At 41.3% G+C, this 24,832-nt stretch overlaps 2 protein-coding genes across 7 annotated transcripts in view; one reads left to right on the top strand and one right to left on the bottom strand.

The window, feature by feature from the left end:
* On the top strand, window positions 1,638-20,305 carry PLCXD1 (phosphatidylinositol specific phospholipase C X domain containing 1). Of its 6 annotated transcripts, none has more exons than XM_021411914.1 (7): window positions 1,638-1,795; window positions 5,171-5,312; window positions 9,969-10,105; window positions 12,596-12,724; window positions 13,893-14,048; window positions 17,675-17,858; window positions 18,472-20,305. In XM_021411914.1, exons 2-7 carry the CDS (start codon window positions 5,201-5,203, stop codon window positions 18,762-18,764), a joined length of 1,011 nt encoding a protein of 336 aa, XP_021267589.1. In that variant the 5' UTR covers window positions 1,638-1,795; window positions 5,171-5,200; the 3' UTR covers window positions 18,765-20,305. The 6 variants fall into 6 exon arrangements, with proteins under 6 accessions (XP_021267589.1, XP_021267609.1, XP_021267599.1 ...); XM_021411934.1 differs by having other exon boundaries at window positions 1,638-1,799; XM_021411924.1 differs by having other exon boundaries at window positions 1,638-1,849.
* GTPBP6 (GTP binding protein 6 (putative)) overlaps window positions 20,595-24,832 on the bottom strand; it is a 10,863-nt gene continuing 6,625 nt past the window's right edge. Inside the window, exons 7-10 of the mRNA XM_021411898.1 lie at window positions 22,779-22,987; window positions 22,003-22,151; window positions 21,553-21,705; window positions 20,595-21,106 (exon numbers count right to left, since the gene is read on the bottom strand). Of these exons, the coding sequence (XP_021267573.1) occupies window positions 20,965-21,106; window positions 21,553-21,705; window positions 22,003-22,151; window positions 22,779-22,987 (653 nt within the window). The 3' untranslated portion in view covers window positions 20,595-20,964. The remainder of the gene's footprint in view (window positions 21,107-21,552; window positions 21,706-22,002; window positions 22,152-22,778; window positions 22,988-24,832) is intronic.

The raw sequence follows: 24,832 nt of genomic DNA, 5'->3' as shown, positions 1-24,832 counted from the left end.
TTTCACTCTGATCCACAGCTACAAATAAGACCTACATTTTCATCAAGATACAATGCTGAAGCTTCTATATCTGCCTGCTTTGACTCTATCAAATGCTATCAGCTTTAAATCTTTTCATTTCTGAATGCTTCAAAAGCTCCTTCTGGGTAAGAAGTTCTTTGTCCTGTATTTTTGAACTCCACTATCAGGCATTTAAATGCAGACGCTTATTTTGCAACTGTGGTGAGAAATCCTGGGCTTTCACCTCCCCCACGTTCTTCATCTTGAAATCTGCTTGTCATTGCATCTGCAAATATTGCTGAAGGTTATCCTTGCCTTGACCCTTCCTTGGGAGATGTGCTTATTCAGGGCATAATTGTTTGCTGATTAATTTCCTGTCATTCCTCCTTTACTGACTTCCTAAATCCTCCTAGCGAGGATGTGGTTTAGGGGCTAAAGCAGGAGCCACTGTGCTGACATCTCCAGTAATTCCAGAACAACTGAAGAAAAACTGAGACCCAAACTCAGAATTAATAAGGTACAGATTAGAGAGGGCTCTTTCCATTGAGGTGAGTTCTGCAAGAGTCCTTTCTGTGTGAGTCAACAGATACTTCACATAATTACAACTTAAAAGTCTTGTTTTTATGCTTACAGAATAAAATCATTTGGGATTTCAGTTCCATGGTTGTTTGTATCAAATCAACACGGAAATAGCTTTTAAATTTCCCTCTCCGTAGCCATATTTTCCCAGAAAATCCTGACAACTTCACCCAGGTTTGCTTCACAAGTGCTTTACATTTTTTCATTTTAATAGCATCTAGAGGCCACCTGATCACTCTCTTGTCACACCTTCACAGTCATAACTTTCTAAGTAAACTAAGGATTGAAGTTTGATTTTTTTCTCATAAATTTTCTTATTTGAAATACATTCCCATTTACTTTAACCCACGAAGAGCATGACAATAGCTGTCCTGTAACATTTCTCAGCTACTTTCTATCATACTGGTGCAAATCCTCCCAGCCTTTAAACAGCATCTTCTCTTTATTATCCTCTCTTTTGCTCCACTTCATCCCTCTTGGCGTTCTTTTTGTGCTTAACTTTACAACCCGCTGCATGTCTATTCTGCATTTCCAGAAAATTCTGTGGTACTTTATAGAAGACTTATTGATGGGCAGCAGTCCGAGCTGTGACACTGCTGCGAAGCCTCAGCAGCCCTGCTGTCCTGGGGCTCACCAAGGGTTTGGCTCGCTCAGCTGAAACGTTAACCCAGTCTTGCTCCTGTTGCCTCTGCAAGGTTTGCTCTGCTAAAATGAGACGGTGGAAAAGAAACACCTGGAAGAGATATCCTTGCATTAAGAGGCACAGCACAGCAGCAGCCTGAATTTTTCCTAGCCCTGGCCATGATACAATCCTGGAGTGCCCCGATCCCAGTTCCACTGCTGACGACCCATTAGGAAAGCTGTCCTACGGTAGAGAAAGAGTTCATTCTCTTTATTCCTTCTTCTGCCTGTTGGACAAACCCAGCAGTTCACGTATTACTAATACACATTCAAGCTATCTGAGAGCTGGTAGCTTTCCAGCGCAGCTGCAGGACGGCTGAAGGCTATCCCCAGGCGCTGCGCTCCTTCCTTCCTGCAGCAATACGCTCTCAGCCCGCTGAGCGTCCCACAGGCGCTGGGGCTGGCTCCTCCCGCCCCGACACCTTCCCAAACCGGCTGCCCGGAGCCGGGCGGGGCGGGGTCGGGTCTCCCCCCCCATTCGGCTCCTGCCTGGGTGCTCCGAGGAGCTGAGATGGAGGCGAGGTCGCTGCCCCGGGTGGGTAAGGCGGGAGCGGAGAGGGAGAGGGAGAGCGAGGTCTGGCTGCCCGCGGTAAGATGGCAGGGTGCAAGCAGAGGGTGCTGTAGCGCCCTGCCAGTTTGTTTGTTTTTTTTTTTTTTTTTTTCCCTTTCCACCTGGGAATTTACTTCTCATTGTTGCAGCCGGTGTAACTCACATTACAGTCTTTCCAGTAATTACTGTCGTGTTAGCTTGCTCGTGGCTAGGCTGCAGCCAATATTTAATTATGTCATCCGACGTTCGCCAATCTCGTTTTCCTGACGGCTTTTTGCAGCGTTTGCCCGTCGTGCCCCCGGCACACCCGGCACCTCTACTGTGCCGGGGGCATCCCGGGAAGATCGCACCCGAAGCTCTTGGCGTCTCGGGACTCGGGGTGGTGCTCTTGGAGTATTTCAGGCTTGCTACTTGTTTGTTATCTGTGTCCTGGCGGAATCCTCACGTTGTAATTAAGCTGCGTAGCAAGATCAGGTTAGAAATCGGGCGGGAGCTCGTGGGGATTGAGGGTGGTTCGTCGTGGCTGCAACGTGCCGTCAGGTTCCTGGGCCGGAGGTGGGAATAAAGGCACCGCTCTCCTTTGTGGAGTTCGAGACTTACTTATGAAAAGTGGTAGCTAGCAGTTGCAGCTTAATTCTTCCAGGCAAGCCTTGGTTTCGCCCTAAAGGACATGCTGCATCTTAACCATGAGGTGGCAGCTGAGTTAGGAGGTAGTGGCGTGAGCATCTGGGGCTTGTGTTCTGCAGGAGCACAGGCCAAAACCTGGTTTGATCTCTTTTGATCAGCAAGACCGCTCGTCTTGCTATTTCTGCTCCCCCTGGCTTCCTCAGGCACAATAGGGTGCTCCTCATGAAGTCCAGTCCCACCATGGTCAGAGCAGTGGCAGCAGCTCATGCCAGCTGGGTGGACACTGGTCACCCTCTGTAGGGAGCAAATGTGGCAGAAAACCAACTCTTTTCAGCAGGGATAAGCATTGATTTCTAGTCTCTAGTGAGGTTGTTCATTGAACAGTTATTGGAAAACCAAGGCTGGATGAGAGGAGAAAAGACCAAAGGGGACAGATCCATGGGAAACCTCCACTGCTGGAGCAAGGAATCTGCAGGATGCAAAGGCCTGGCATGTTAAATTGCAGAGCCAGATGGCTAAGTTGATGTGCCTGGGATTTAAACTTCATTCCAAGAATAAAAGCACCAGATTTGGAAGATAGGGATTATTTGTTTACCCATGGCAAGATCTGCTTTTTTTTTTTTTTTTTAAATAAATCCTTGGGAGTTTTTTGACTGGGTTTTTGCAGTAGCCCATCAAATATCTGCTTTTTTAACTATTATTTTTAATAAGCAGACAAAGGGGGCATGAGCAGGTTGAAATCACTTCTTTCCTGCCTGTACAATGGGTTTGTGCATGTGTATATCCTCTGAGGCAGCTCTTTATCAGGTGGAAAATCCCAGGTTACATGTGGGACACTTGGGCGATGTCACTGGGTTCTCCCCTCTGTTGCTGTGATCCTGTCTGTATCTTAGCTGCGCTGCAGGAACTTGGTTGGGCTGATTCAAGGCCATATCAAATGTGCAGCTAGCTTGGCTGGATGAGTGATGCTACATGCATCATCAGATGTAAAAGCAGATTGTATCTGTTGTATGTGATGCGTACATAGAACTTAATAAAGCAATTGCTGACATTACCTCTCAGATGACCTCATGTGACTGCCAAAAAGATTTATTGCACAACGTTGAAGGAAACCACGGGTTCTTCATGTAAATAGCACGGCTTGCTTGTAAATTCTGAAAAACCAGTACCTCCCCAGACAACCCAAAGAATATGCTGGGGAGAAGCAGTCTCAGGAATGAATATGCAGAGATGCGGCAAGAAGGAACAAAGACCAGTTAGGAAGGTGTCATGGTTTTGTGATTTTCGGTTGTTGGTATTCCACATCATAACATCATGTAGTGAATGTACCTGGTTCTCAGAAGAGAAGGACTACTACATTCCCCACGGTACTTTGCTCCTCTGTTACCATTTTCCAGCCGGAGGGAAAAGATAAAAGCTCGCAGTACAAAAACTTGCAGATCACGAGACCTCATCCCTTTTCTGCCGTCTCTCATCTTGGCAGCACCTCGCTCTCCAGCCGTCTTATCGTTGGTAGTAGAGTAAGGCCTACCTTGATTTTTGGGACATTCTCTGTATTGGATTTATCAGCTTAAATTGTAATTATATTGTATTATAGTGTGTTGTTTTGTATTCCAATATCTTATTTAGTAAATTAGTTTGTTTCTCCTCAGATTGTTGCCGCTGCTCTTTGCTCTCAGGGCCATCTCCTTACCCTTTTCCCCTTTTCCCGGGGTGTGGACCCGTGGATCCCCCATCCCCTTCGTCACGGAACCGGGCCGAACGCCCATAAACCGTTGACAGAAGGCTGGTGCAGCACAAAAGCTGCAAGCTGCATATCTGACTGCCACATCTGCAGCAGAAAAGAAGGAAATGTTTACAGTGCCAACTTTTTTAAAAAGGAGGAAAAAGGAAGGTGGGTCCATCTGGAGTACTGCATCCAGGCCTGGGGCCCCCAGCACAAGAAAGATGCAGAGCTTTTGGAGTGGGTCCAGAGGAGAGCCACCAAGATAATCAGAGGGCTGGAGCACCTCTCCTGTGAAGAAAGGTTGAGGGAACTGGGCTTGTTTAGCTTGGAGAAGAGAAGGCTCTGGGGAGACCTCATTGTGGCCTTCCAGTACTTGAAGGGAGCATATAAACAGGAGGGAGAATGACTGTTTACATGAGTTGATAGTGATAGGACAAGGGGGAATGGTTTTAAACTAAAGGGAGATTTAGGTTAGATATTAGGAGGAAGTTTTTCACACAGAGGGTGGTGACGCACTGGAACAGGTTGCCCAAGGAGGTTGTGGATGCCCCGTCCCTTGAGTCATTCAAGGCCAGGCTGGACGTGGCTCTGGGCAGCCTGGTCTGGTGGTTGGCAACCCTGTGCACACCAGGGGGGTTGAAACTCGATGATCTTTGAGGTCCTTTTCAACCCAGGGCATTCTATGACTGTATGTTGCAATAGCCAGCATAGATAATCATTTCTCCACATGTTTGTCTTGGCTCCATTCTTCTTTCAGTTGGTCAGTTTGCAAGCATGAAGCTGGAACATGCCTTTGGCATCACACTGGGAGACAGCATTGTCTAAAGTAGTGTGTTTTGTGACTGCAAAGCTCATGACCTTTTGCTAAAGTAATCTGAGAGAAGGCTTGTCATTTTATAGCATGAATAAATAAATTCTGCATGGGTCCAATGGTGTTGTGTATGAAATAATTTAATGAGTCTTATTCTTTTTTTTTCTTTTTCTTTTTTTTTTTTTTCCCCTCCCAGGACAGCCTATAAAGTCTTAGGACAGTACTAATGGAAGGCCCTTTGCAAACCTCCATTCATGTGTGCCATGAAAATGGTCAGTGGATGTCAAAATTACCAGAAAAGCTCTGGGATACTCCTCTCTTTAACTTATCTCTTCCAGGTAAAGATTAACTTTTGTTTTCTGCTGTTTTGTTAGCATGTCATTTAAGTACTGGAACATCTTGCTTGTTTTATTTCAGGATGGCTGTGGTTTTTTTTTTATTTGGGTCTGTGGAGGGCAGAAGAACCTATGGGAGTATTTGGAGGTTTTCTTAGAGAAGAGGGAGAAGAAGACTTCAAGTGAAGGGAAGAAAATGGGACTTCTGTAGCATGAAGATATGCAAGATGGTTATGCATCATCTTGTCAGATCAGTGTTAATAATCTGAGCATTTGTTTATCTTGGCCATGGTGGAGTTTTCTAATGTGTTATTAAGACTTTTTTTCTTACTAAAATGACTCCAAAAGGAGAGAACATTTCACCTTATTATTAGTTTCTTTGCACTGTTTGAAAGAGGCTGGGAAGTTATGGGAGAAAAAAAGAGACGAGTAAAGGAGAACGGGGACTTGGAATTAACGCATTTTTTTAATTAACGTATATAAGGACTTTACTGCATAGCTAATGGTCCCTGTTTCTGAAAACTAGATGTATCCAATTATGGGTAAATACAGGTGCATTATAGCTGATGTCTTCATTGGTGCTACAGTCAGACTTGTTTGTTATTAGCTTTTTTATTTTTCCTCATTCCGCCTGAAGAAATTTTGAGAGAACCTGCTTTCACTGGCTTGAGGGAAGACTTGGCTGGAGGACTGTTAGCTCTTGAGTGCTTTGCCTCCGCTATGAAAACAGTACTAAAGGAAAATCTAACCCACATTTTCTCTTGCACTTTTAGATGTGGCTGTTAGGGTGGAAAGCAGCACAGCATTTAGATGGATGTTTTATATAGGTTATGGAATCCTAGGTTAACTTTAGGAAAGGCATATTTAGAGAGAAAGGGAAAATTGAGTCTTGTCTACAGTGAGTGGAGCCCCGGGAGGACCTGGGAACTATGGTGTAATTTTTCAGACCCTCATGTGCTAATGGAGTGTGATTAAAAGTGAAAAACACAAAGTTATTTTGTGGCGATTTCTTGGATGTGAAATTTAAATTGGTGTTAACATCAAAACAGTCACACCTCTCAGTTTTGGATAAAGCCTATACAAGAAAATAATTCAAAATAGAATCACTGTGTGGGTTGGAAGGGAACCTAAAGATCATCGAGTTCTAACCCCTGTGCCATGGGCAGGGCTGCCCCCCACCAGCTCAGGCTGCCCAGGCCCCATCCAACCTCGCCTTGAGTGCCTCCAAGGATGGGGCACCCGCAGCTTCTCTGGGCAGCCTGTGCCAGGGCCTCACTGTCCTCTGAGTAAAGAATTTTTTCCTAATATCTAATCTAAATTTTCCCTCTTCTAGTTTAAAGCCATTCCTGCTTGTCCTGTCACTATCTGCCTATGTAAAAAGTCGGTCTCCCTCCTGTTTATAAACTCCCTTGAAGTACTAGAAGGCCACAGTGAGGTCTCCTGGGAACTTTCTCTTCTCCAGGCTGAACAAGACCAGCTCCCTCAGTCTATCTTCATAAGAGAGGTGCACCAGCCCTCTGATCATCTTTGTGGTCCTTTTGACCTGCTCCAGGTGCTCCGCATCTTTCTTGTGCTGGGGTCCCCAGGCCTGGACATAGTGCTGCAGATGGAGCCTGAAGAGGGCAGAGTAGAGGGGGACAATCTCCAATCCCTTCCCTCTCCCTGCTGGCCATCACTCTTGTGATGCAGCCCATGATACAGTTGCCCTTCTGGGGTGCAAGCACACGTTGCTGTTTCATGTGCAGCTTTTTGTCCACTGGGACTTGTAAGTCATTCTCCACAAGGCTGTTCTCAGTAAGTTCTTCTCCCAGTCTGTACTCGTATCTGGCATTGCACCAACCTAAGTGCAACGCTTGGCCTTGTTGAACCTCATTAAGTTCTTGTGGGACAACTTTTCAAGTCTGTCCATGTCTCTCTGGATGGTATCTCTTTCTTCTGGTTTATTAACTGTACCACTCAACTTGATGTCGTCAGCAAACTTAGTGAGGGTGCACTCGATCCCACTGTCCCAATTATTGATAAAGATGTTGAAGAGCATTGGTCCCAATACAGACCCCTGGGGGACATCACTTGTCACCAACATCCTCCTGGATGCAGAGCATTTGACCACAGCCCTCTGACTATGACCATTCAAATAATTCATTCTCTACTGAGTAGTCTACACTTCAAATTCATATCTTTACAGTTTAGAAATAATAAATGTTATGTGGAACTCTATCAAAGGTCTTGTAGAAGTCCAGGTAGATTATATCAGTTGCTCTTTCTTTGTCTACTGAAGCTGTCACTCCATCATAGGAGGTTACCAGGAGGAAGAGCAACAAGATAAGAAAATAAGTGTATATCTTAACACAGAAGATAGGTTAATTCTTTTAATTTTTATATTTGTTCCTCTTGCAAAAATCCCTAAAAAAATCAGTGTTCTTTGATATAAAAGGAATTATGTTACTTCTAAAGTGCTTTCAAACTGGTGTTTCTTGCTAGAACACTGAGAACCTGTTGATGTGTGCTTTTGACTTGGCTCTTCTCATAACAGTGATCTTGGTATTCTTGTGATTGTTTGTTGTTTTCACAGAGAAAAGGCAGGAAGAAAGGAATGGTTGAAGGATGACATGAGGCTGCATCAGGGAGGATTGAGCTGGGTATTAGGAAAAGTTTCTTCACAGAGAGGGTGGTTGGGCACTGGAACAGGCTCCCCAGGGCAGTGGTCACGGCTCCAAGCTGATGGAGTTCAAGAAACACTGAGACAACACTCTGAGACAGTGTGTTTGAATTTTGGGTGCTCCTATGTGGTGCTAGGAGTTGGAGTTGCTGATCCCTGTGGACTCCTTCCAACTCAGGATATTGTGTAATTCTAAGACAAGTCAATTTCAATAAACTTTTATACTATGACTTTTACTGAGTATTGCAGGCCATGTATCTTGGAAGAAAGCTTCTTCTCCGGCTGACCTACTAAACTGATGTAGCCCAGATCAGAATAGAACAAAACAAGACCAACCAGGTCAAGACAGCTCTAGCAGGTTTTCAGAGGGAGCGGTGTCCAAGGGAAACCCAATTCAGAAGCAGAAGCTTACTCATCTCTCCGCAGAAGCCAGCCCTGCCCTCCGGTCCTTAGGGCATGGTAAATGTGTCATAACCTAAGGGTTATGAGATGACTGGGCTCATCTCAGGGAGAGAAGATAGCAAGGCATGTAAGAAACTGGAGAATGTGATTTCTGAAAGCATGACAAGGGGACAGAGGTGGCTCTTAGCAGTTGGCAGTGTGTTGCACCAGGGTCAGGGCAGGAGTTGTTTAAAGCTCTGAAACTGCCTGGTTTTGTGCTAGCTCACTATCTTTGAATCAAACTTGTTGTATTGTGGATATACCCTTCTTCATTTTAACTAACTTGGTGATGTCACAAGACACCTAAATGAAAAGTTATTATCATAATAGTGACATCAGCTGATGCAACGCCCATTGATGGAATCCTGTTCACTTCTGTTAGACTTGGATTTGGTCCATGGGTATTTAATGGTTTGACTCATACATCTTTAAAGACAAACTTCGTTCACTGAATGTCCTCATCATCAGCCTTCCACCTGTGATAACCTTGGTTGGGTCATTTAAAGCAGGAAAATATAGACGTAAACTAGATTTTAAAAGGTGAAAAACAGAATAAGACAATAAACTATTATTGACAGTTTCAAAGAATTTTCTTTGTTTCAGATATGATCTTGTCCTTTCCCTTTGGCTACTGAAAGTATTGCCGTTGGCACCAGTAAGACAGACCTTTTAAGAAGCCAGTTTCTGGCATCAGTGAATACTTTGTTTGACAGAGGATTTAAGAAAACCAAAATGATTTGCAAATTCCTTGCAGATACTCCGTAAAGATCCCGGCAAATCAGGTCATCGAGTTTTTCTCTGTTCTTATTGATGCTTTACAAAATGGAAAGAAATAATAGAACAGAAAAATCTAGCTAGATCACTGACTGCCTGTCCTGAAGGTGTTGTAAGTTGCATCATATGTAGATGAACCTCTCTGACAAGAGGTATTTCATATTTAAGGCTACTTTGTGATTAAACATTTGGACAGGCTGGGCATTAGGAATCTTTTGTTTACCATCAGGGTGGTCAAACACTGGAATAGACTTCCTAGAGAGGTAGTTGATGCCCCATGGCTGTCAAGTGTTCAAGAGGCACGTTGATCAGGCAGCTGGACTTATGGTCTTGGTAAATTCTTTCTGTCTGTATTCTGTTCTAAATTGTCTTCTATATTTCTGTTCTGTATCCTCTCCTGCTTTCAGCTGTTTATTTCCCCCAAAAAGCGAGTTTTCACATCAAGATATTTGTTTCAGTGGAAGACACTCATTGAAACAGACTGTTTTAATGCAGTATGAGGCAAACATCAATAGTGATACATAGTTTAAGTGGGAACTGCTTTAATGAAAAATATTGAAAAGTTGCAGTGCCTTCCTGTTATGAGGATTTCACACTGATAATGCCAGGTGAGTGAGCTCTGTAGGAGCCCACCTTTCTGCCATAACTACATATGTCAGGCAACATATGTGTGCTTTGTAAATGAAGTGGCATGTCAGGTGTGTGTGTGCAGTATAATCATGTGTTGTGGTGCTTGAGTAATTCAGAAATGACATGTATTTCATGTTTATTTTTGTGCTCTACAGGAAGTCATGACACTATGACCTACTGCTTGGATAAGAACTCTGCTGTTAGTGGCAATGAATCCAAGCTGGTGAAGTTTTTAAATAAATGTATTCCCTGCATTGTACGCCCTGTTATTATGAAGTGGTCCATAACACAGGTAAATGTTCTCAAGCCTGAAAACATTCAAAGATTGTGCTAAAGTGCAAAGTGTGGTCATGTTCTCCCATAAGGCAATGAGAGAACAGCCAGCAGCTGCCATGAACTAGCAGTGCTGTGCATACCTAATCTTCTTTTGTAGGGAATGGTCGTTCAGTTTGGGCAGGGATGATTCACAAAGACATTTCTTAGAACTGACTACTAGAAACTCATCTTCCTTTCAGTTTTATTATTGTTGTAATTAACATTTAATATTACCCTAATCAAAATAAGTTAGTAGAAAGGTTTTTCTTTTCTTGTGCTTAATTCAGAAAGCAACGTTCTTTTATATTGTGACTGTTGTGTGAGGTGCCCATTGTTTTGCCCAGCTTTATTGTGTAAATATTTCGGTGACCTGCAAAGGCAAAAATATCGTGTAAGGGAACTTAAAGATTAAGAGAATGAAGGTGTGACGCTTCACTTAAGGTTTAGTTCATTTTTAAAAAATGACTGAATTTTAAGCTAGCAGTTATCTCCTGCTGTTCCTCACAAATGTATGTTAAAGATGAAATTGGGGATCATAGTTTAAGTTAGAGCTTTTGAAGATTTTTCTGAAGAACGGACTTTCATGTCATCAAAGAGGCACCAGAAATCTTTTCACTTCTGTTCTTTTTGAAGGAGTAGTTCATTAGTAGTCACTTAAAACTGAATAATTGAGAAGTGGCAATAATTATGCTTAGGCTTCTTTACTTATCATAGGGTCTTTTCTTGAACCACTTTTTTAACTTCATAGCTTGTGCCAGTGATGGGTTCAGATACCTCCTGAACTGCTGGTTGCTGATGGACGAGGTGTTCTTGAAGGAGACAAACAAGCTCCATGCATCATTACAGTCATCTTCTGGTCGGAGCCCAGCTTGTTGAGTGGGAAGTGGCCCAGCAGATGGGGAAGGCCTAGCTGCAGGCCTGTCCTCCTTAGTGCCATGGTGCCCAGCCATCTCTGCAGGAAGGTGACTCTGCCTCTTGGTATCTGGAGCAGTGATCAAGGCATCCTGCTGCTGGCAAGACCCACATGTTCCTGGATGGCCATATGCCAGGCCCCAGCCCTGGATGTTATGTGTGTCAGCCTGGAGGCCCATATCTTTCCTGTACAGTGGGTGACATCAGCTCTCAACCTGGATGTCTAGTGTGAGATTGCTGTGCTGAGTCTCATCACTTCCCAAAACCTCCTCTTACATTTTGCACTTGGGGGCAGTAGTTGCGCTGATTTAGTATCCAAATCCAGGTGACTAATTATGGAGCTTAATCTCTGTGGTTTTCCCATGCAGTTGGTGGAAAGAAAGAAATTTGTCCAAAGGGCAATTCACAGCAACCAATCAGTCTGGTGCACTTTCTGGCCACAAAGGTTATGTGTGACCTACAGCCATACATTTTCTGCACTCCATGGGGAAGTCAGTCTTGGGCATGGATCACTCCTTTGGCTTCTCCAGCCTGGAGGAGACCAAGCATGGTATGGAGGATGGTGCTGGCAGCTCCTGTGATCCCAAGCACCTGGGGGCATTTGCAGCTCAGATTGAATTCCCCTCCTAGGAGCAGAAAAGTGGATGGTTAGAGCTAGGCAGGGTGAACATCCTGACAGATGTCTTACATTCTGTCCTGGTGTTAACAAATGTGGTTATCAGGCACAACACCTTGCATTGGTTTAGCTTTAGTTGAATCCTATCTGACTTAAATTAGTACAGTCTATTTTTTTTCTGAAACCCAATAGTGTTGTCCATACAAGCAGGTTGAACTGAGACAAATGAGGATTTAAATGTGTTAAATTCAGTTGATTATACTCTCTTAGTGAAAGAGAGCCTTGATAAATGTAGGAGATTTGTCATTTGGGATGTTTTGCCCCAGAGTCAGCTCTGTAACCTATCCCATGTAGCTCTCAAAGCCAGATGGAGAGGTTCAAGAGAAATCCAAAACAGAAGGGGGCCTGTATTTTGTAGGACTTTGGCAAGTTAATTCAAACTTTTAAAGAGACTTGATCCTAAAAAAAGAACAATAGCCAGTACTTTTTTCTATTTTTGTTTTTCCTTCCATTGAGGATGAGTGAGGTCCATAGAGACAAACATGGTAAAGTCTTTGATCTAATAAAATAAATACAGAATTTCTGAGGTGCTGATCCTGCAAGATTTTTTCATACAAATAGTCTTGTGAACAGAGATTGTGTATTTATGCACAGGTTAATGGATCTTTTAACTTTCAGAACGCAACAAATGCAGAGGTCTGAAACGAATCTAGCCTATTATCTGGAGTATATTCCACAGGGAAATCAGGATCCTCTTGTTAGATAGTAAAATAATATAAAGTTATGACTTGGTGCCTTACAGTGCCATTTTAAAGAAGAAAGACCTGTGGAAAATGTTATAGGGCTAATTTTATACACCTCTTCCAGTTATCTAATCTAAAGGAACAAATCCCTTCCAAACACTCAGGACCTTTGCCTTCTGTTTGTTTAACTATCCAGGTGCTAACAGTGACGGAGCAACTTGAGGCCGGAGTTAGATATTTGGATTTTAGGATTGCCCACAAGGCTAGTGATCCATCTATGAATCTGTACTTCGTGCATATGGTGTACACAACTGTTATTGTACAGGTACTGTCCTTGCCTTTGGAATGGCTATACACCTGGTGCTGCTTATTTTATGTAATGGCCATCATAATCTGAAAACGCTTCCTCAAGGTTTTCTGAATAGGTTGTTTCCCTAATGGAAGGACTTCGAACTAGAGAAAAGTAGGGTAAGTTACTGAGCTGGAAGCTAGTTTCAGCAGTTGCAATTAAGATTGCAGCATTGATCAGTTCCTTATCCCCAAACTGGAATTGCTATGCCTTGCTCTCTGCCACCTATGCCCCACCAAGTGCCTTATCTTTCTGAAGTTTGTCTTGTGTTGTCCAAGGATGCTATCCAGGGCAGTCATATTTCCCCAGTACGGACAGAAGTTACTAAAAAGAAGGTATTAAAAGCCTAATAAATCACAGAAACTGTTTTTTTTTTTTTTTTTGAGGAATAAGTATTTCACCAAGAGACTCGAGTCTGTGTCCCGTTGTTAAAGTACTGTCAGATCCTGTGAAGATAGTAATGTGAAGTTGCACTTTTGCCTGTGCTATCTCACTGTGGACCAGTTTGTGTCTTCTTTGCTTTTGCTGAGATTTGTACAGTCAGGCACAGATGAGTGCACAGCCAGCTAAGGCAGCTTTTGTTTGTAGACTAAGTGGCTAAGCTTTGGTTTCATGTTCATCATTGGAACCTTTCATGTCATGATGATTGGCACATTCAAGGGGATAGCTGGATGTAGTGCCCGTCTACTCTGCTAATTATGTGTGATCTCTAAGAAGTTGTCATTGCCTACAACAAATGGGGAAAACAGATCCTGTCATGTTTAAGCAGGCACAGAGTTTTCCTTATTTTCCAGTTTGCCACCAACACAGTGTTTGTCCTTAAAGAAGGTTGGGAAGATGGGTTTACTGATAACCTGCCTGTAGGAAGTAGGAGATTGATGGGTATTACCAAAATACAAAGCTGTTAAGTGTAGTATGCTAGGCCCACGCCCAGAGCAAATCAGCACAGACCTGCAGAAAGTAGATTTTTCTGAGGTGCTTCTCTCTGGAACACTCTGGGGGCTGCCAGATGTCCATACTCTGAAAACCTACACTCATTTTCATTACAGTGATTGTAGTTCTACCCAGCCATTAATGTTCTGTTTATTTTACTTCCTTTTCTCTGCATAGCGTGATTTTCTAAGTTGCCTTTACTCTCTTACAGGATATTCTGTGGGAAGTGTTAAAGTGGTTGGAAACTCATCCTCAGGAAGTTGTTATCTTGGCCTGCAGGAATTTTGATGGATTAACCAAGAAACTTCACTGTCATCTTATTGCCTGTATAAAACAGATTTTCCAGTGTAAACTGTGTCCCAGAAATGTAAGTATGAGATCTTTCTCCACTTTTTTTAAAGGATGATGTATTACAGTGTGTTGTGGTTTAACCCTGCAGGTGGCTGTGCACCACAGAGTCATTTGCCCACTCTCCCCCTTACCAGTGGGATGGGGGAGAATCTGGAAAAAACAAAAGTAGAACTCATGGGTTAAGATAAAGCTATTTATTAAGATACAAAAAAAGAAAAAGGATAATAGTTATGAATATCTATATCTATCCATCTATATATGAATGTATATAACAAATGATGCACAAACAATTGCTCACCACCCCCTGACCAATGCCCAGCTGGCCCCCAAGCAGCAGAAGAGAGAGAGAGAGAGATGCCCTCCCACCCCCTTCAAAACTCCTTCTGCATGATGTCATATGGTATGGAATATCCCCTTGGCCAGTTTAAGTCAGCTGTCCTAATTCTCTTCCCTCCCAGTTCCCTGGGCCCTTCACTGAGGATGGCCTTGGCTCTGTACAATACTGCTTAGCAGCAACTATAAGCATTGGTGTGTTTTCAGCATTGTTTTTCTCATAGAACCAAAACACTGCATCATACCAGACACTCTGAAGAAAACAATTCCGTCCCAGCTGAAACTAAGACACAGCAAAGTGCTTGGTTCAGAGTTTTCTTATATTTTCTGCTTTTTTTAACCTAGGAAAAGTAGTATTTACTGCATCAGAGATAGGTCTTTACCTAATAAATTTGAGGAGATAAAGCATAGTATGAAGGAGGGAATGAAATTTGACTGTCACATGTGTGGATTTGTGAGACCATAGCAAGGACACAACTGCCATCCACTGCTCTACCAGATTTTTGTAAAAAAGTGTTGTTATAAATAAAGTCTGGACTATGGCAAGGGCTTTCAGTCTCAGGTGGAGACGACTACCTTCATCTATTGACAGAATTCAGAAGAATACCTTTTCTTCCTTTTCACAGCGATGATTACAGCAAAAATTATTTTGATGGTATTCATAGCATCAAAACTATGTAATTCAGGTTGGAAGTGAACTCTGGAATTCAACCCCACCAGGCAGACCAGACCAACTTCAAAGCTGTGTTAGGCCATATCCTGACAATTCTTGGATATCTCTGAAGATGGAGATTCCATAGCCTTTCTAGGCAGCTTGATCCGGTGTTTGACCACTCTTACAGTAAACCTCTTTTCCATATATCTAATGAGAATTTTTCTTGAGGCAACTTGTGTCTGCTGACTTTCATCCTTTTGCCATGCATTTCTGAGAAGTGGCTGGCTCTGTCTTCTCTACAGCCACCCATCAGGTATTTGCAGACAGTACTAAGACCTGTCCATAGTCACCTTCAGTCTGAACAGATTCAGCTCTCACCTGTATTTGAGTTTCCAGCCCCTGCTCACACTGGTTGCATGCTGCTGGACTTGCTTCAGCATGTCAGTGACTTTTTTGTACTGGGAAAGCCCCAGCTGAATACAGTGGACTCACACAAGTCCCCAGTCTTTCCTGGTCTGTGGGGTTACTCCATCCAGGCTCAGGACACTGCATTTGCCCTTATCGAGGATCATGAGGTTTCTGCCAGAGGTGCTAGGTGACCAGGGATAAGGTAGATCAGTCTTCTTTGAATCAGGAGCTCTCTGCTATAGCTGCCAACAGGACACAAGTTGGTGTTGAAATTTCTGTGCATTACAGACTGGTCCGCTTGGGAATGTGCTGACACCAGCAGCTGCTGTTAGAGAGGGGCCACACTGGTGGCCTTGGCTTTCTTTCCTCCACTGTAGCTGGAGCTGACCTTCCAAACAGCCTAACATGCTTTCAGTCACCCAAACCTCTAGAAAAGCTTTAATTTTAATAATTGGAAATTATTAGACTGCTACATTTGAGAAGTTGAGATTTTTAGCTTCTTCTTTTGACAAGGTGTGGGAACTTTTAGCAGTTAAACAATTAACATTTCAAAGATGCACAGGCACAGAGGGTTTTCTCTGGAGATGTGAGGGTGCGGGATAATGATGACCCTGTTTGCGATTTGAATTAATCCTTTGAAGCTGGTGGATCAGTAAGGGCTGAGTATTACCATTTCAAAGCATTTTGTACAGCACAGTTAAAATAGAACAATTCTCAACAAAATTAGGGGATTCTGATCATTCAGGCCTCAACTGAATAACAGAGGACCTGAGTGAAAACGTTTTATTGTTTCCTCAAATATCTTGAGTGTGTAAGTCCTGGCCGAGCAGAGCAGGACTGGAGAGTATGACCAAATTTGCTTTCAGACACATGGCCAGCTCCAAAATGAAAAGAAGGGATTAATTGCAAGAGGGACAAGTTGTTGCTGGCAGTTTGTTGAAGGGAGGTTGTGGCTTGAGGTCACGTGACTGAAGAAAAATAATGTTTCTGTGTTGCCTCCAGAGGGAGGGAGGGAGGACGGGCACGGGAGATGTGTGAAGCCAAGTATTGCCCTCCTGCAGGAATGCTTTTTATTTCCAGAGGCTCTGTGACCAGCACAGTGGATCTTGCCTTTCTGTAGGTGACACCTTTGCAGGTTAGGTGGCTGTGGGCCTTTTCAGAATCACAAATTCAGATTTAGCATCAAATAGCCTCATCCTTGCTCACTTGTTTTAAAATCATCTCATATCTACTGTCTTTCAAGACTGCAGCTCTGGTGTCATACAAAAGTAAGTGTCAAAGCATTTATGAAGCTGTAAATAGAGATCTGTAGTACTGGCACAGGCCACAGTGTGACAACATTATATTGAGTTTAAAATTGTAATTGCCTTTGATCTGAATTATTAAAGTTAAAAAATCCTTTGTCAGACGTCTACAGTTTCATCTCTGCTTTGTTTGCAAAATAAGCACCTGTGCTCATATATTACATTTCTGGTGATGTGTTTTTCTTTTTTTTTCTTTCTTTTCTTTTTTAAGAGGTTTGAGCTTTAGAAAGGCAGCTGCAGTAAAGCACACACCTCTGTCAGTCACATATTTTGTAGCTCGTTTTGTAGTTTGTGTCTTAATTTTGAGGTATTTTTCTGATTTAATTGGGGCTCATACTGTCTTTCATGGATGAAGCAAGAAGGATTTCTGTGTTCATTCAATCCCTGGCTCTCTTCAAAGACTTGCATTAAAATGTTTCCACTTTGGTTTTTATTTTAAGTGAGAAGTCAATTGGAACATCATGAAGCCACCATTTCCTCTTCACAAGCAACACAATAAAAACCCAAAGATGTCTGTTAAAATATTGGGCTTGCAAAAAAAAACCAAAAACAAACAAAAAAAAAAACCCAACAACAACCAGTGCCACAACTTTTGAGGATTGGAAAATTTAATTTCATACTGAAACATTTAAGTTAAACAGACCTGTATCGGACAATCTATTTTTCTTATAAGAGTCTTTCCTTCTCTTAATTCAGAATGACTGAGGCATCCCAGTTTCTGAAACTTTTCCCCTCACAGAAGTCAGATGGGTGATGCACTCAAATATTCAGCTTGTCATTCATCCAACAACTTGTCTGGATGTACATTTAGCAGCATTATTTGAACCAAATCCGTGCCTCGCTATCGAGGCAACTTCACACTTCAGTATTTGAACTTTAGGGATGCTGATGTTGTTGGCTCGCAGCTCCCACTGTCTTCAACCCGGACTTGCCTTCCCTTAGGTGGTTCCGACTCTGCGGACCATGTGGCAGCGTGGTTACCAGGTTATAGTCTCATATGAAGAAGATCTGGAAGTGCTGAAGCACTGTGAGTTGTGGCCTGCAATCCCATACTGGTGGGGAAACAAAACTACCACTCATGCTCTCATCCAGTTTCTAGAACTCATGAAGCGGATGGGCCGTCCAGGTACATGCATGGGGTCACTCAAAGGAAACAAAGGGCATGTACAGTGATGCAAAACAAATGGAAATAGTTGACTGGGAGTTCATAGCATTAAGGGATATAACACCGTTGTGCATGCTGCATGCTCTAGACACTTACATGTTGATAAGTGCTCTTGCCCACCCATGGGTGAGTGCAACATGCATGTCATATTACCTGGTTGTGTAAACATGCACACAAGTGTATGTACATACAGAAGCTATACCATTGCAGGAGCTCCTTCATCTATGGGATCACATGGAAAAGAACCCAACCTCTTTTCTTTCACTGCAGAGCAGCCAGCTGGCTGTCATGCCCTTGTCACACATGAGACTGCTGCCTGAGCCCAGTGCTTGCTGGCTTTTACTGCTTTAGACAGCTCTGAGGATGAGGAAAAAGCAGTATGGCATACAGTAGCAACAAAGGAAGACAGCATCCTGAAACAGTTCTAGGTCTATGAAACAATATGGAAAGATTCTTAAGATAGCACATTAATGATTCCCAGTGAATCAGATCTTGAGTTAAAATGCAATGCTGAGCAGTCTCTGTTCTCCTCAGAAGAGTACTTAATGTGTCATCTTTCAACATTTTGTTTCAGAAACATTCTTTGTTGCGGGAATTAACCTTACTGAAAATTTAAGGTATATTCTTGTGCACCCATTTGGATCATTGAAGACAATGACACTCCGGAGTCTTCCATGCTTGAAAATCTGGGTGAGGAAGCAGTATCCAGGACCACAAAAAGACTGTATTAACATCATCGCGGGAGACTTCATAGGAAATGACGATTTTGTCAGAGATGTGATAGAACTTAACATGAAAATTAATCCTCAGTTAGACTGTCCCAGCAAAGGGTCTGGAGCAAAGAGCATTTTGTTTTCAGGTTTTTAAAAAAAAAATTGAAAAGCTGAAAAGACTTTGTATGCATTTAATATTTCCTGGTTTAAACATCCTGGACTACATAAAGATCCAGTTAACTTAAACCAGGGATGTTTTAAAAACTCATTAAGAAACATGCTCTCAACATCATCAGTTTTCAAAGTCTTTTCTTAAAAAAAGAGAGCAGGAAGATCTTGCTGAAGTCTTTACAGAGCTGTGGGATAGGTATAATTTACTTGGGAACTGCTTGGATCCTGTAGCAGCTGGCAGTAATGGAAGTCCCAAGAACTATGTAATATATGAGCAAGAAGTAGAAATATGTCACAGGCTACACGAATTATTTTGTGATTTTATTTTTCTTATAATTTAAAAGCTATTCTACACATAGTTGCAACCCCAATTCTCAGTATTTTATCCTCAGTGTGAAACTGACTAACTTGCCTGTTTTCATAGTTTGTATTGAGTGTACAATGTGACCAATTGAAAAATATTTTTGATCTATCAAAGATACTGGACTGGGATTCTTATTTGCCACAGTCTTTAGATGTACATCGATCTGGAGATCTAGTATCAGCTGTACTGCTGTGTGCTGAATGTCAGTTGTGAACCATTTCACCAGCAGGGTAGTCACAACATTTGTACTGTTTTTAAGAGATGTGTAACAGAACACTTTGTTCTTGTTATCATCCATGTGAGTTCTGCCACAGCCAGCGCCCTGGACAGTTTTGTCTGCTGCAGTAGAATGTTTTTGTATTAGGAGCTGCAAAAATACCCCTTACATTAGAAATTAGTTTCATATGTGTCTACTTTCAGTCTGAACTCAGACTGCTCTAAAAATACAGATCATTGGCTTGTCATGCTTATGTGAGGTTTCACAACTGATTTTCCTTTATTTACATATTTTTGTAGCACTGTAGTTATTTTTCCTCCTGATAAGTGCTCTTGGCTTGCATAAACACTGTTTTATGTAAATTAATTCTATTTTTCTAATTTTTAAATGAACTGTGCAATAACAGATGATCATGAAGGTAAGAGAAAGAGCAAATATCAGGGCTAAAACAAAACAGGCATTGTATAAAGTTACTACGCAGCTTCATCAATATACCTCACTTTTTATATGCACTTTACACGTAGGAGCTGAGTTCAAGTGTCTGGCAAGATGTTGTGTTTGCAGTAGGTAGCTGCCTAACTTTGAAATGGGTTGCTACTTGATGCCAGATCAAAGTTACCTTTGACTTCTAGGGATGAAAGGCTAAGATGCTACCTCCTCATGCAATCTCCCACAATTGCAGACTGTGTAGGAGTGAAAAACAAACATTCCACTAACTTATAAGACTTTCTAAATGCTTTTTACAGTGCTTTTTATCCTCGATCTCACTTGTATTTACTTCATATAGAGCAGTCATTCTGTTTGGATTTTTAAAGAGTCGCCACCTGCACAAAGTGCTGTTCTAACTCAGAATGTTTTTCTGCCTATCTTTTGTACCCTTCAAGTGCCCTGTCACTTTACCTAATAAATCTTGACCTGTTTGTGTAATAAAGATTGAAATTCACTTTTATTTCTCCTTCCTGTAATACTGATGTTTTCTCTTTAAGAATTGACACAGTAGTAGGTATCATGGATAAATTACTGTATGCAGGAACATGGGTAGAAGATTGTTCACAGCTCAATTTATTTGCTTAAATATACGCATCAGTGTTGTTTCTGCTTCACTGCAGTAATCAATGGCAGTTATTTTAAGTAAATATTCAAGCAGAATACATGAGGATATCTGTATTATTTATATATAGCCAACAACATTTTCTTCGGTAATTTTCATTTTCTGATGACCAGTGGACACCTTGTCTGTAACAAATATTTTATTCTGAAAAATGGGATTTAAAAAGTCCTTATATGATGTTAGAAACTTAACTTTGTATTTTTCTGAAGGTTAACTTCGAGGCCATCCTGTGATTCCCATGTTTGAGGTTCAGAGTCTGTAGCCATTAACTATTCCAACATAAAAATTACGGCTGTCCTTGCACTTGCTGCTAGAATGAAGCTCAAAGCTGTTGTTTCCAAACAAAAGTTTTCTGAACCACTGTCCATTTCTACAGTGTGTCAAAAACATCAACTGGTTAAGAAATAAACTTTCCAGCATCCAGCCTAGTGGGCCATTAGCTTCATTCCAATCTTCTTAATGAGATCAGTTTCTTTTTTGAGAAAAGGATTTCATGGTATAAAAAACTTACTGCTAGGAAAGAGGTTTCTGTATCTGCCAAAAGCAGAGTTGCTGATGATCACTTTCACCCTGGCTGTACCATCATCAGGCATGACTTCTACTTCCTGAACCGTTGATTCTTTATAGAGCCAACTGTAAAAATGAAAGTGTATTTAGCATCTTAAAGGCATCCTATAGCGTGTAAAACGTGATCTTTGTTTTGAGTCTACACGTTCAAATCTAAGTAATTCAATGCTATAAAAGATGAAGTTGCTCACTTAACTTTTCATTTGCTACTTGCTGTTGGGAAATAGGATATAGTGTTCACATAAATGTTTCAGATCCCTGGTTTGTTTTTTTTTTCCCCCCAAAATCTGGCTCCAGGACCAGTGGAATGGTCCTTCAAGAAGTTTTATCTTACTGTACTAACACAGTAACTACTGTGGCTATTTTCAATAGGCTGTTAAAACTTTGACAATTATCCCTGCAATTCTTAAGGAAAATTAAAATCTGTGTGGTATGTTTGGGCAAATTTAAGACTTGCAAGACTATGAGCTTCATGTTTATCCAAGTCCTTCTTACAACTCAAAATTGTTTACCTTAGCTGAGGTCCCTGTAAGTTGACCGTAATTGTCAGAATCTTCTTTCCCGTAGCTTTCAGAATTTTTTTCTCTATTTCTTCTTTCAGCTCTTCTAAACCATGCCCATGTAGAGCAGAAATGGCTAAAGCATTTTCTTCAGTGGGTTCATAGCTGAAAAGTAATAATTACCAGTATGTTTGTTCGTAAAGATTAGACTGTGAAAATATTCCAAGCACAGACAATTTAGCTGTGTTACGTCATACTTGTACATCCCTACAGAGACTGCTTCTTGTATGACTCAAGTGATTTCTTTTGAAATTTAAGGATAATAAATTAAGTTTTAAGACCATGCTTACATATGTAAAAGATTGGAAAACACTATTAAATGTATTCACAAGTGTGGACGCTCTTCTAGAATTGAGGAGTGTCCAGAGAAATCTTTAAGTGCACTTGGGATCTCTTGCTTACCTTTCTATCAAATCCACTTTGTTATGAACTTCTACCATTGATTCCAATAAATGGCTTGGAAGATTAAGATTCTTTAGAACTGATAAAACGCTTGCTTTCTGGAGGACGGTTTCAGGATGAGTAATATCCCTCACATGAACTATCAGATCCTAGCAAGCATCAATACACAAGAGTCACTTAATAGAACACTCTGTTTACTGCGTTGTAGAGACTTTATACTACTTTTGCATTTCTGTTTTATATAAACTACTTTTCTATCCACTAGATGATAATATTCTGGCAGGTTAACGCTATAAAATGAACTATCAGAATGGTATTAAATTAATACCTTCCTGATCCAGAGCTCCTGAGATACTATTACTGGTGCTTTGCTTAGAAAGCTTTCTACAGAAGTTACCAGTTTGAAGTACATATATGATAAGAGATGTGGTAAATCTAAGCCAAACATAGCAAAGCAGTTAGCTTTTGAAATTCCTGTTATTACATAGTTAGAAGTCCAATCCTCAGAAGTATTCAGGCATCCAGCCACCACTGAATTTCTTTATCATTGAGGACACAAGCTTTGTATCTGTCTTCAGAAAACAGAATAGTTCTGTTGGAAGAGACCTACAAAGACCATCTAGCCCAGCAGCTTTATCACTTCAGGTTTAACCAAAAGTAAAAGGGGCATCAGATACTAAGAACAGCATGCCAGTGGAGCTCTCCTGTTCTGATGGGGCGAAGATTATCTAAAAGAAAACTAATTTAATTTCTTAAATTTGTAGTCAACTACTTACGGAGTAAGCAACTTCTTCTAATGTAGCTGAAAAGGACTCAACCAGATTGTGTGGAAGATCAGACAGAAACCCAATAGTGTCAACGTATATAACTGTCATACGTGAGGGCAGATAGCCAGCATGAGCGGTAATATCAAGAGTAGCAAACAGTTGATCTCGGGGTTGAATTCCTGCTTCCCCTGTCAAGGCTTTGATCAAGGTAGTTTTCCCTAATTAAAATAAAACCAAAACAAAAAGAGAAAATTTTAATGACTTCAAGTAAAATTTTAATTTGCAAGATTCAGATGAGTTTTATGATGTAACATATCCTTTCGTATCTAGTTCTCTAGTTTAAGACAAGTCTAGCCTATGACTTGTTATCTATGTTATGTCATGAAATCCAAGATTACCTTTTTTAACTTGGAACTGGATTTAAGGCCACATCTGGGGGTTATACTGTGAGATCATGAGAAGATGATCACAGACTGAACTGACCTGCACTGACCTACCTACGCGTCTCACCTCTAAGACTATCTGAAGAACGCTGCCATGACAATGTTAGGAAGTATACACTTACAAACTCCTCTGTACTTCTGTTCTGAAATAAAACAATTTAATACAACAATTTAATATTTCCTTGTTAAATCCAACAATCACCAGAAGCACTAATAACATACGGTTTATTAGTTTTATGCTTTTATTCGGTGTTCTGTCATGAACAAAAGACTAGAGAAATGTATTTAATTTTTCATGAATATTTCACAGAATTTACAGTCATTATCTAGAATATATATGGAGCACTTTAGCTTAAAGTACTTCAATTATGTGTGCAAAGTTCTACCATAGATGTTTTCTTGAATCTTCACTTTTAAAAGTAGCTTTAAAGTATCAGTGTAACAGATTATAACATTAGTGCAAGGTAAGTTTCGTTTTTATAAAGATGTTGAATAATAAAATGGTTTTAAAATAATGTTAACTGAAAAAGTGTCTAGTCCAAAGTCAATTTATGCCTTGTGTATGTGTTGTCTATTAGAAAACAAACAAACAAAAACAAACAAACAAAAACTTTGGCCTTACTTAGATTATCTTAAAAGCATTTATTTAAATACTAAACATTAAGCTATGAAAAGCTACAATGTTTCTTAAATACATTTCTCAGATTAGCTGCCCAATTCTCCTGAATTTACCTAGTGATCTAAAAACCCTTCTACTATTCTCTATCATAAGATATATAGAATCATAGAATCACACAATCACCAAGGTTGGAAAAGACCTCTAAGATCATCCAGTCCAACTGTTCACTTATCACCAGTATTTCCCACTAAACCATGTCCCTCAGTACACCTAAATGTTTCTTGAACACCTCCCTGCACCTGACCACACTTTCAGAGAAGAAGCTTTTCCAACCTGAATCTCCCCTGGTGCAACTTGAGGCCATTCCTTCTATCTCCTCTAGTTAATGGGAGAAGAGGCCAACCCCCACCCCACCCCACCCCACCCCACCACAACCTCCTTTCAGGTCACTGTAGAGAGCGATAAGGTCTCCCCTGAGCCTCCTCTTCTCCAGACTGAACAATCCCAGTTCCCTCAGCCACTCCTCATAAGATTTGTGCTCCAGACCCCTCACAGCTTCGTTGCCCTTTTCTGAACACGCTCCAGGGCCTCAATGCCTTTCTTGTAGTGAGGGGCCCAATAATAGGACACTAGCAGTAGTCTTCAGCGCTAAATGTAAAATCCTTTCGACACAGTAGGAATTAGGAATTTCTCCAGAACATGTCTGCAGAAACATCTTACTGTAACAAACATTATCTGCTTTCCTAACTATAACCTAACTGACATACACTCATTACACAATCTAAAACTTACTTAAAATACAAAGCCTATTTATACTAAAATGTCATGGTTTTGTGATTTTCGGTTATTGGTATTCCACATCATAACATCATGTAGTGGACATACCTAGTTCTCAGAAGAGAAGGACTACTACAGTCCCCACGGCACTTTGCTCCTTTGTTACCATTTTCCAGCCGGAGGGAAAAGATAGAAGCTCGCAGTATAAAAACTTGCAGATCACG

This window comes from Numida meleagris, chromosome 1 (genome assembly GCF_002078875.1).
Source record: "Numida meleagris isolate 19003 breed g44 Domestic line chromosome 1, NumMel1.0, whole genome shotgun sequence".
NCBI classification, from domain to species: domain Eukaryota; kingdom Metazoa; phylum Chordata; class Aves; order Galliformes; family Numididae; genus Numida; species Numida meleagris.
Note: the sequence above shows the minus strand (reverse complement) of the source record. Positions and strands in the feature narration are given on the sequence as shown.

Coding starts and splice junctions, on each gene's coding strand:
- PLCXD1 (XM_021411914.1), top strand. CDS start 5,201: ATGGAAGGCCCTTTGCAAACCTCCATTCATGTGTGCCATGAAAATGGT. Junction 5,313..9,968: donor CTTTAACTTATCTCTTCCAG/GTAAAGATTAAC, acceptor TGTGCTCTACAG/GAAGTCATGACACTATGACC. Junction 14,049..17,674: donor GTAAACTGTGTCCCAGAAAT/GTAAGTATGAGA, acceptor GCCTTCCCTTAG/GTGGTTCCGACTCTGCGGAC.